Here is a 12,585-nt window from a genome sequence, read left to right as displayed (position 1 = left end):
CACGTATACTTACAACAACAAACAAATAAACACAATCCATTCGACATTTTGGGTAGTCCTTTTCCATTTTTGTACAAATGTTTGCCCCAATCATGTATACATTTCAACCTATACAACACTATACAGACTTTAAATGTCTTGATGGATCAACAAGTTGCGTTTACCCTGCAGATGCTTTTTTTCCATCAAAAACGTGTCCCACTAGTTTTTAGACAGTGGGGACAGAGATACGAATTCAATATTATGAGCCTTTTGACGGAATATCATGCATTATATGAAGTCAAACCTAATGCATGGAAAGAAATGATGAATTGGGTAACTAAAACGTAGAAATACTAATAATAAACGTGCAAACTGCTACATACATGTGGATGTGTACACACTCATGGGGACCAGACGAATTTGGGAGAGACACTTTGACACAGTCTCTATATATCTATATCTATATTGTTCACAGAACTAGAGAGAAGCTTCCCGTTTAACTCAGTATCTTGCAAACAAATTGTAAAACGTCCTTCCTGGCATCTTACACTGTATGACTGTCGAGATGATCATGAACACGTCTTTGTACGTGTCAGGATAGTCTTATTATGTTGAACATGTTGGGAATCTGGAAAAATCAAGGAACCCTTCATTTCTGATAAGGCTAAGCCCCACACCCGTTTCTAAATGCAATGTTTCAAGGTAAACAGGAGAAACCATGCCCTTACCTAACTGAGCCAGCGATGCGTGCAGTTGCATCCAAAATATCCGTAAAATGCACAAGTAGCCATACATTAAAAGTCGTGGGGAGTCGGAAAATACGTGCTCCATGATCCCACTGCTTTCAGTTGTATCCACAGGTCACATACATTGATGTAGCACAGACAAGAGGTCTCACTGGAAACTTTTTGAAAGTCAAAGAAGCCCGACGGTCTGTCTGCTACTTTGCCTTGACTGCTGTGTTATTGTCCTGTAGAGGGCTCTGGGTGTTTCCTTGCATGCTATGAAGTTGAGTATTTAGGCAATTGAAGACCCTCTGGTCTGACATTGTCCAATAGAGACTGCATTCACAGCACATTTAGACTCGTTTTCACCAGTTTAAATAACGGATGGTAGCTTTGATTTGTTGCAGTTCCCAGAGTACATGCAATTAGATCCACTACTAAATAATATCTCTCAGCTGGGTGTATTATTGTGTCTGGTAGATGTGTTTTCTGATAGTTAACAGCACTAATATTTACCAACATTTTCCTTTACAAATATAGGTTGAAGTAAACATTAAATACGAACTAACTATATCTATCTCTGTATGTGTTCCCCGTGTGTGTGTGTATGTATATATGTGTGTATGCAGGCCTTCTGATTTAAAATATGAATAACTATTTAGGTGAGGATTGTTTTGCATAGGAAACAAATAGCATTACATTTGTACCAAGAAGTGAAATTAACATCAGAGTCTCTGAAGGGTGCTGCCTTCATTTCATGGTTTCTCATTGTACTTGCACAAGAACACACACCCATGGTGACTACATGCACGTCATCAAATACACACATACCTGTAACAAATAGAAGGGTAGAAGAAGAAACTCAGAAAGGAGAAGGAACTATAACAAAGTCCAGCCATAATCTTTAAACCCAGCGGTTGCTGCAACCTTTAAACCCAGTACCACATTCGGAAACTCAAATTTCTAGGTTAGATCCAGTTTCAAATAGCATCCAAATCACATTTCACAGGATTCAGTTCATACAACCCTACAGAGCCGATCCCTTATTCTCCAAGGATACTATCAAAACCCTGGACTAAGTATGGATTAGTGTTATCAAATAAGAACTTTTTTTCTCTTTTGGACTCATGACTGGTACAAATGGTTGAACACTGAGTAGAAAGATGTCATCCTGGTATATTCAAGGAAAGCCTTAGACATTAGTGTGATCATCCATGGTGGTCTTCAAATTAGTTTTTTCATTCTAATGCATATTATTATTGTTGTTCTTATTGTTAATATTAATTGTAAGGAATAAACTTTAACACATTTTACAAGTGCATACAGTGCCGTTCTTTCATGTCAAGGGTGCTTAGCTAAGTACGTGACATTTAAGTTTATAACTTATCTACATTTACTTCTGAGATCAGAGCATGCTATCATGAAAAAAGTTAATTCTGATAGCAGGACTTCACGTAAATATTCAGTGTTCTCTGGATAATTTTATAAATGGTATTCGTGATACATTATTTAAACAAAACAGATACAAAGGATTGATTAGACCAAGACTTTGTGATGCACATGATTTATTTTGCCCAAAGGGGTTTTAAATACAGGTTCTGCAAACAAAGGCATCCCAGAATTCCACCAGCCACACATAAAAGTAACTCTGTCCATTCCCAGTCTTTTAGAAATACATCTTATTGGAATGCTTTTAGGTCACAGATGGGTTTGCAATTGAATCATTAATTTAAAATGTCCGCTTCAGTAATCCCTTGAAATCTCTGTATAATAACACTGCGAGCTATATTGGATTACTCCATAAAAAGATGATAACCCTTTTCTTATGTGAAATACTTTGGATCTCGGTTTAAGTTTCTAAAGCTGGGAAGTCAGTTGGGTGCTGGGGGGTGAAATTAAACAAGCCAATGAACACAGCAGGAAGTGTGCTGTATGCTCCCTGGCAGGACAGCTCACTTGGTGCGCCAAGCATTATGGTGAGCGCACGCTGGTGAGGTTTCTCTGACTTCTAATCAATTGGCCTCAGCCTGTCAGGAATGCCATGCCGCTAATCTATCACTTGCTGTCCATGAGCCATGCGGATCTTTGCTCACTTGGCTTCATGTCTGAGGGAGAAGAATACCCAGAATGGGGCAGCCTTGGCCAGTTTTCAAAATAAATGCAATCAGCAAGCAGTAAAAGACACTGGCTATGATCCAGCCGAATCCCTCTTTAACATACTGGAAGTGCCTGATATGTATGTCTTATTTAAAGACAGCGGAACCTTGAAATGTTTAAGCTACATGTGGTGAAGTACGAAAAGGACCAGAATAAAACATGAAAAGAGCAAAGCTGTCTCAAAGCACATCACATTTGTGTGCACTGGTAGATGAAAAATATAAATAATACAAACACCATTTTTCTTACTCCTCTTTCTTTAGGATTTACCACTTTTTTAATTTATTTATATATATATATATATATATATATATATATATATATATATATATATATATATATATATATATACACTCACCTAAAGGATTATTAGGAACACCTGTTCAATTTCTCATTAATGCAATTATCTAACCAACCAATCACATGGCAGTTGCTTCAATGCATTTAGGGGTGTGGTCCTGGTCATGACAATCTCCTGAACTCCAAACTGGATGTCTGAATGGGAAAGAAAGGTGATTTAAGCAATTTTGAGCGTGGCATGGTTGTTGGTGCCAGGCGGGCCGGTCTGAGTATTTCACAATCTGCTCAGTTACTGGGATTTTCACACACAACCATTTCTAGGGTTTACAAAGAATGGTGTGAAAAGGGAAAAACATCCAGTATGCGGCAGTCCTGTGGGCGAAAATGCCTTGTTGATGCTAGAGGTCAGAGGAGAATGGGCCGACTGATTCAAGCTGATAGAAGAGCAACTTTGACTGAAATAACCACTCGTTACAACCGAGGTATGCAGCAAAGCATTTGTGAAGCCACAACACGTACAACCTTGAGGCGGATGGGCTACAACAGCAGAAGACCCCACCGGGTACCACTCATCTCCACTACAAATAGGAAAAAGAGGCTACAATTTGCACAAGCTCACCAAAATTGGACAGTTGAAGACTGGAAAAATGTTGCCTGGTCTGATGAGTCTCGATTTCTGTTGAGACATTCAGATGGTAGAGTCAGAATTTGGCGTAAACAGAATGAGAACATGGATCCATCATGCCTTGTTACCACTGTGCAGGCTGGTGGTGGTGGTGTAATGGTGTGGGGGATGTTTTCTTGGCACACTTTAGGCCCCTTAGTGCCAATTGGGCATCATTTAAATGCCACGGCCTACCTGAGCATTGTTTCTGACCATGTCCATCCCTTTATGACCACCATGTACCCATCCTCTGATGGCTACTTCCAGCAGGATAATGCACCATGTCACAAAGGTCGAATCATTTCAAATTGGTTTCTTGAACATGACAATGAGTTCACTGTACTAAACTGGCCCCCACAGTCACCAGATCTCAACCCAATAGAGCATCTTTGGGATGTGGTGGAACGGGAGCTTCGTGCCCTGGATGTGCATCCCACAAATCTCCATCAACTGCAAGATGCTATCCTATCAATATGGGCCAACATTTCTAAAGAATGCTTTCAGCACCTTGTTGAATCAATGCCACGTAGAATTAAGGCAGTTCTGAAGGCGAAAGGGAGTCAAACACAGTATTAGTATGGTGTTCCTAATAATCCTTTAGGTGAGTGTATATATAAATAAAAAAAATTCCATACACTCGAAATGGTATACTATGACGGAATTCAATTTTGAGCAGTAAGAAATTTGAAAGGACAGCAAGAACTGAAATGTAGCATTAATATTTCTCTTTGGCACATAGTCCTTTGTTTTATATTTTACAAACCCTATCTGAAACATTACATTGTTCTTACCTATAAGCTGTGTTAAAACAAAAAAAGCATTTCATACAAATTGTTTCTTAGAGATACTATGGTTTTGAAAGGAGCTTCTATCTGAATTCCAGATGCATGATTTAATATTACTTGTAATTCATAAAAGCACATGTACATGTGTGTGTGTGTGTGTGTGTGTGTGTGTGTGTGTGAAAGTGAGGAGAATAGACAAGGATATGTATTTATGTTGTATACATTAAAGAGGAACTGTAAGGCATGACTCTGAGAGCCTAGAAAAATGTTTAAAATATGAACTTCACTGATGATATTATATTAATGATTTCAAGTAACTAAGTTGTGAAGAATGATGAACAGATATTCATATGAATTATGCAAACAAGCATTGATCACATTTAGATCTATTTGAATTAAAAAAAAAAAAAATGTATTATGCTTCTCGGCTACCCTGAATTTAATGTTCACTACAAATAAGCCCCATGGAATGCTACAAGTTTGTTTCATTGAAATGCATTATTTGATCATTTACTGTTAATTAATGTCCTTTTAAATAGGGACTGTCTTCTAATTATAGCATGGCATATGTTTTGTGTCACTATTATACTATTTAGAAAGGTAACAGATGTCCATACATCTGAGATTGTGACATAATGTAGTTAATTAGAATACACAGCACTATTCCCTTCAACAATTAATTGACCTATGATGTTTTTAATCAAACATGTCACTGTGATAACTACCACAATGCACTTTTACATATATAGGACATACATTAAAAATAATAGTCTGCACTTGAACAGGTACAATCTAAAAGTATAACAAATTAAATAAATTACTCTTACCTCATAAGGGAGTTGTCTTCGATTTGTCTAATATAGGTTTGACAGTTTGTCTGGATTATATATGGAGATTTTTTTTTTTTGTTAAATAAAATAAAATGTATTATAAGTGTATCAGTTCCAAATGGGAGTAGGCTATTCTTTTTTTCTTTTTTTCTTTTAAAGACTGAATTATTGTTGAGTAACTCTAATACCAGTATATTTTATATATCAAAACACATTTAAAAAGGAATTCATCTTGGGTGATTTCCATGTAAAGTTCAAAAACTTCACCAATCTGAGAGTTTATTACTTATGCAATCCACATAAAAGGAGCCAGGGGTTTTGCGTGTGAGATGTTTAATGCGTATTAAGGGATTAACAGAACAGAGAACAGAATTTGGATGGAAACAAGCTTTGCGAAGTATTGATTATACAGTGGAATTAAGTGGGATTTATATGCCGGATTTATTTATATCCCTTAACATCACAGGCACACTGTCAGCCACTGGGACTTTATCTGGCATTTACATTGGCTAATCAACAAAAGACTTTTGTTTCTGTACTGTAATAACTACTCCTAAATTTTAACACAAAAATATAAAGTTAATCTGCATCTTCATAGTTTCACATTGTTAATAACATTTATAGCATCCTGTACATACATTGTAGAGGTATATTGTAATCAATATTCTATTCCATTAGACAATAATTAATACTTTTCACCCATTTGATATAGGAAAATTCACATGATTGAAGAGTCCATTTCATATTAATTAGCCTTACAAAACTTTTTGTAAAGGTTTACTGTTACTTTCTGATGCCATATAGTTTGGAAAGGTTCATCCTAATCCTTCAATTATTTTTAAAATCTGTTTTGCAGAGAGCTATGAACAGAGAACATGCAGAGTAATAAACATGCACACAAGTATTACCACATAAGACTGGTGATGAAATAGTCTAGTCTCAGAGACATGTCAATGAACAGAACTCCATAGACTAAACCTTTCAGTAGATGTCGAATTACTACATATTATTTGGCAATTACCAGTATCAGTACTTGTGTATGTCTATTACACATGATGTCTCATTCTTTAAAACTATATGTAAGTGTTCAGAAAAAATAAAAAGGTTAAACAGTCTATTGTTAAAAGGGGAAAAAGAGAAAAACTTAACGGGACTCCTAAATTATTCCATGATTTCTGAATAATTATAGCATCTCTAATCTCAGATGAATCTTGTAAATATACTCTATGACAAGTAATAGTGCTAAACATTAACTATTTATAGTGGCTTATTTATAATAGTTGACTTTCTCTCTATTTAAAAATAACAACTAAATTATCAAATGCTTATATCCAGTGAAATTAATAAAAGGCAATTCAATACACTTCAATCACTATGAGATCAAGAGTCGCAAGGAGGTCAATGTTAAAAACCCTGAGATTTGATCCTCTCAGATTCATGGGAGCAAGTCATTTAAAATTTTCTGTTCTAAAAGGACACTTCAATAATTTACACCTGTATGTCCAAGGGGCTTCAACACAGCTGTATTTTTTTTGGCACAAATAGGGATAATTAATATTACTAAAATCCTCCTGAATTGAGTTATTGGCATTAACTCTGTGCTATGTATCTAAAACACAGATAATTAAGCTTGCATTTTAACCTAACCTAAATACTTAGTGATACACCTGCTAGTTGTGCTTTGCAGATTAGGCATGCACCTCAAGTATTTCATTGCATATAGCTGTTATAGTTAAGAGTATATGCAGGCTTCCTCTAGATTTGCATTTCATAAAAGTCTTTCACACATTCAACAGTAATAAGCTGTGAACTTTTGACCCAATATGCAGAGTCTGGAATAAAGGCAGAAAAATGCATTTTATAGATTTAATTTCTCTCCAAAGGGGGAAAATGTGGATTAACATATATACATATTATGCATGTGCATGTGTAAAGTATTTTTTACTCTACCACATTTAAAATGATAGTGACTATAAGGAAATCAGTACTTATTTACTCAGTACACCATAATTGTAAGTCTAGCCTCTCAGAACATAAATTACAGGTGTAGTTGAAGGACTTTGACAACAAAGAAACCTAGCTTAATTATTGTCTTAATTGGCTACTGTATCCAGGTGGCACAGTCTTTAAATTTACCTTAAAAGCTTTGACTTGTAATTTTTGTCCATCTCTGAACCTTCTTTTAAAAATTACAGATGTTGTGAAACAGGTCTTGTGAAACAGGCAAAAACACATATATAGTAAGGGATGGAATTTGGGATGAAAACTATTTTTTTTTGTTTTACTCAAGTGAATATTCTCTTTGCAGAACAACGAGACCCTGAATGCTATAGATATGCATGTGAATAATCTATATTCTAGAGTGATTTTCTGTCACAGAGATCTGTTGACAAGGGATTTTCCTTGTTTCCTTTCTCCTCTCTGCCAGCTGAAACTTCAGAGGGGAAGTATTCTTAGCAGGTGATGAAGGAAAACTGTCACCTTGTTAAAGAAATGCTAGATGTTTCCTGACTTTAGACAAGATAAACCATCATGAAAAACTTCCAGCAATACATCACCTCATGACTAATAGAATTGCATTACAGGTTTAATTTGAATGGAGACTTTTTAGTTTTATTACTAATTTCCTCAAATGTAAAAAAATAGTGCTGTGTTTTCAACAGTTCTACAAAACTATAAGAAAGGGGACACAAAAACCCTTATATGGAATCAGACCAAACGTCAAAGCTTTACAGTCTGATTCAGCTCCACATGAGACAATTCAGTATTCTCTAGATCTACTAAGGTTTTCAGCAAGGACTTTGTTCAATCTGTCATGGTATATCATGCAGAACAATCAACTGACAGTTTTTACCTCCCAAGAGATTAACTATTATATGAAAAATACCTCATGGACTACACACGATTCTGAGAATAAATATAGTTCAACATGAAGGATAGTGCTTGCAAAAAAGTAATGTCCATGCAAAGGATGAAAATGACCTCTACTTCTACATGTTTACTACCACAAAAACATAACTGTAAAGAAATGGAGTATCTCATACACATTCATTTGAAAATGTGACAAAATTTGAAAATTTTGTCACACTTTCAATTAAATTAAATCTTCATTTAACTAATGGTTGTTTAAACGTTTTGGCTAAGACCTTTGGACTTTTAATGACATTAGAATCACTGATGCTTCTCATAACAAATTATTTATTTAGCTTATCCTATAAATAGTGAGAAATCTGCGAAAAATGTTCTTAAATTCTGAAATTTAAAAAGGTGTTTTTTGCGGACTTCTGTGACACTGATTATGATCAGAAGAAATGAGAACAATTACAAGGCATAAACTGAGACAATGATGGCTACTTAAACTTTTATTCAATGTCCATGTCTCAGAATGAATATGCAACACCGTGCTTGCCAATTTGAATGGCAATCTATTGTGGAGAGAGATTGTACAGTGATGTTGTGTGCTTAGCTTCGCCTTTTCTGCAATCAGAACAGGCAGTTACGTAGAATTTAGCATTCCAGACATTCCAAGCACTCCGTTCGGCCGACGCTGTACTACGGGATCTGGACAGAGCAGTGTAATCCAACGCAATTCAGGTGTGCTGTCTCCTAATTAGTTATAGGTCAGCTATTTAACAGCCCCCCAGGACCTCCGCACCAGCAGCCTCATAGCGCTTTTCCACCGACATGGTACCGGTGCCGGTGCTCGGCCAGGGAACCAGCTAAACGTTTTGCGAACAGGTGTAGGATACAAAACTTCCCACCCCCCGCGTATTTTTAAACACACGAAAACTCATGAGCAAACTTCATTTCCCAACTGCGTATTGACCTCGAAACTCCGGGAATACATTAGATTAATGGTAGGAAACTGCGCTTACGTTTTATAGTTGAATAATTATTTCCCAGCTGTACGGTGGATGCTGATTATTAAATAAGATATGATACTATAAAATGATTACAGATAGGTTATTTATTTAATGCGTTTTTTTATAACCTTACTGGGCATGGAGGAGGAACAGGGCTGCTCTCTCCTTCTCTCCTCTTCTCTGTCCCCCCTTTCTCTCCACTATCACGACTAGCAGCTTTGAATTCCACGCAGTGGAACACACCTCTCCCTCTCACCTCTTCCTTCTAGTTCTCTACCATTTTCCTGGTCCACTCGCCTCCTTCCTGGATGAACTTGACTTTCTTCTCTCCTCCCTCCCCTCACTGTCCTCACCTACCATCCTCCTGGGAGACTTGAACATCCACCTCTCCAACCCCTCCACTTCATCTCCTTCTCCCTTTCTCTCCCCTCCCTCCCCACCCCACCCCACCCCACCCCACCCACTCCCTCTGTCACCTCCTGTCCCCCTCCAACCTTGCCTCCACTGCACTCACTCTCTTACCTTCCATTGACTGTTTTTCCCATCTGTCTGTCAACTGTGCTACCTCCTCTTTCTTCTCCTCCCTCACTTCCTCCCTTGACTCTCTCTGTCCTCTTATGTCTCGTCCTGTCCATCCCTCCCCTCCTCAGCCTTGGATCTCTTCCGTTCTCCGCTCAACCCTATCCAGTCTGCGTGCCGCTGAACAGAAGTGGAAAAGATACAAACTCCCTCGAACTCTACCGCTCTCTACTGTCCAAATTCTCCTCCTCACTCACCTCAGCCAAGAAGTCTTACTTCCAATCATTCTTTGAATCCACTGTCAACAACCCCCACAAACTCTACTCCACCTTCTCCTCCCTCTTCTCCCTCCCCCTCCTCCTCCTTCATCTCTCACTGCAGATGATTTTGCCTCCTTCTTCTCCTCCAAGATCACAGACATCCGCAAGCTCTTCAACAGTCCCCCCTCCTCTCCCATCACACCCAAACCTCCCACCGACCAAGCTTCCTTTTCTTCATTCTCACCTCTGTCGGACTCTGAACTTTCCTCTTTCCTCTTAGGTCACAAACCTACAATGTGCACCCTGGACCCTCTCCCCACTCGCCTCCTCCAAGCGACTGCTCCTGATCTACGACCCTTCACCTCGTCCCTCCTCAACTCCTCACTTTCCCCTCTGCATTTAAACAAGCTGCTGTCATCCCACTCTTCAAAAAACATACCCTTGACCCCACCTCTCCTCAGAACTACTGCCATCTCCCTACTCCCCTTCCTCACAAAGACAGAACTCTGTGGCTCGTCTGGTGTCTCTCTGCCACGGTTCACACACGGTACTCCACTGCTCTACTCCCTCCACTGGCTCCCAATACAGGCATGCATTCAGTTCAAGACATTGACCCTCACCTCCCGCTGTCTCGACCACACTGCACCGAGTTACCTTCAGTCCCTCGTCTCTCCATACATCCCCTCCAGACCACTGCAGTCTTCCGGTGCCAGAACATTAACTCTGCCTCCTCTCCACTCTCCTTCCTCCAGAGCCGCTCCTTCTCATCCCTGGCCCCTAAGTGGTGGAACGACCTTCCCACTGAAGTCAAAACAGCAGAGTCCTTGACCTCCTTCCGGTGATTACTCAAGATGCATCTTTTCAGATTCTACTTGTAATTTAGTCATTCATTCTCCTGTAAGATTACACTTTACAATGTTTTTTTATACTACTTGCCTTATGTTACCAGTACTCGTACTGGTACTCCCTTGGCCCTTGACTGTGACCTAACATGAAGTCTGCACTCGGCTTTTACAATCCAGGATGTAAGCCCTCATATATTGTATACACTTGTGTAAATTGGAATTTGTAAAATGTATTATGGTTTGAATTGCACTGTAATATGTAAATTGGAATTAGTAATGTTTTATGCCTTGAACTGCACTGTATTTTTGCACTTTGATAAGGGCGTCTGCTATGAAATAAATAATAATAAAAGCAACATATTTGTCATGACAAATCAATATGAAAATCAAAAATAAATAAATAATCTGATTTTAAAATGTATACAATTACAATGAACTATAAATGCATGAACATACATTCCTTTACATCAGTGATTCTTGACCCTGCTGGATTTTGTTGCAACACAGCTCTCAATAACTTATTTGAACCTTAACTGAATAAATAAATTGCTTACATTTGACTTTTTAAATTGTGTAACTTAATAAGATAATAACTTTAAATAATATTATGCTTTACTTAAACCCCCACTGTTTAAAATAATAAGGTTCTGATTTTGGAAATTATTACTTCAATTAAGGCTTCAATTAAGTAATTGAGAGCTTCGCTGGAACAAAAACCAGCAGGGTTGGGGGTCTTCCAGGATGAGGGTTGAGAACCACTGCTTTCGATGGCATTACTGTAAATAAAAAAAATTAGATATAATTGTCTAAAAAAAAATAATAATTAAAATTTAAATCAAATATCTTTTATAATATAGTCTAGACTGTTGTGACTGCACAATGGGAAAAAATAAAACATAAGCTACAGTTTTAATCTTTCTCTGATGCATGTATTGTGGTGAACATTACGTTTGTAAATGTCAGCATAACTTTAAGATAATTTTCATTAAACTCAGACATAAGGCTTTATACGTTTACACAGCGATGCTTGGAATCTGAAATACTTAGCATCAACTGTAACACGTAACACTGATAATGATTTAGCTAAGTTAGGCTAGGAAGCAATCGGTTTGCATTTGTTAACAGTTAGGTCATTAGTTATAGTAGTTATAGTAATACTTCAGGGAGAGAAAAACATTCACATTTCTGCTTTGGAAACAAAGCAAGTTCAAGAGCTGAAGCTTTTAAAGTTCATAAAGCTTTCCAGATGTCACATTTCCTTTTGGGGACACAATATTGTAGCTTGTCAAGGGAAACACCTTCCGGCTAGCATTATGTACAGTGTTATAGGGGACTAATTCCCCTTGCATGTCAGAGTAGAAATACTTAATTGGGTTGTGTTTTAGATCATGTAGGGAGGATGTGCAGGGGGGTTGGCCTGCACGGCTGGCACATGCAGTGAAGGGTTTTTTATATAAGGGGAGGCACAGTGCCTTGAGTCTGTCGGTGCCCCAAATGGAGTGAAGCTACCCCTGTAACTGCGCGGCACTGAACCTGGGGATGAGCATCGATAATATTGCAATAACACCACAGGTAGGGGTGAATGTGGTGGTGGGGGGCCCAATAAATCCACAGGGGAACCCAAAAGCCCCTTTTCTTTCACTTTTGAAAGCCCT

The 12,585-nt window shown here is 38.0% G+C and overlaps 1 protein-coding gene across 2 annotated transcripts in view; it reads right to left on the bottom strand.

The window, feature by feature from the left end:
• LOC136711438 (von Willebrand factor D and EGF domain-containing protein) overlaps positions 1-1,210 on the bottom strand; it is a 63,334-nt gene extending 62,124 nt beyond the window's left edge. For both annotated transcript variants that reach the window (XM_066687716.1, XM_066687717.1), the window contains exon 1: positions 711-1,210. In XM_066687716.1, coding sequence (XP_066543813.1) covers positions 711-813 — 103 coding nt within the window. In that variant the 5' untranslated portion in view covers positions 814-1,210. The remainder of the gene's footprint in view (positions 1-710) is intronic.
• Positions 1,211-12,585: the final 11,375 nt, after the last annotated feature.

This window comes from Amia ocellicauda, chromosome 16 (genome assembly GCF_036373705.1).
Source record: "Amia ocellicauda isolate fAmiCal2 chromosome 16, fAmiCal2.hap1, whole genome shotgun sequence".
In the NCBI taxonomy this organism is placed as follows: Eukaryota; Metazoa; Chordata; class Actinopteri; order Amiiformes; family Amiidae; genus Amia; species Amia ocellicauda.
This window is presented reverse-complemented; position numbering and strand designations above follow the sequence as displayed.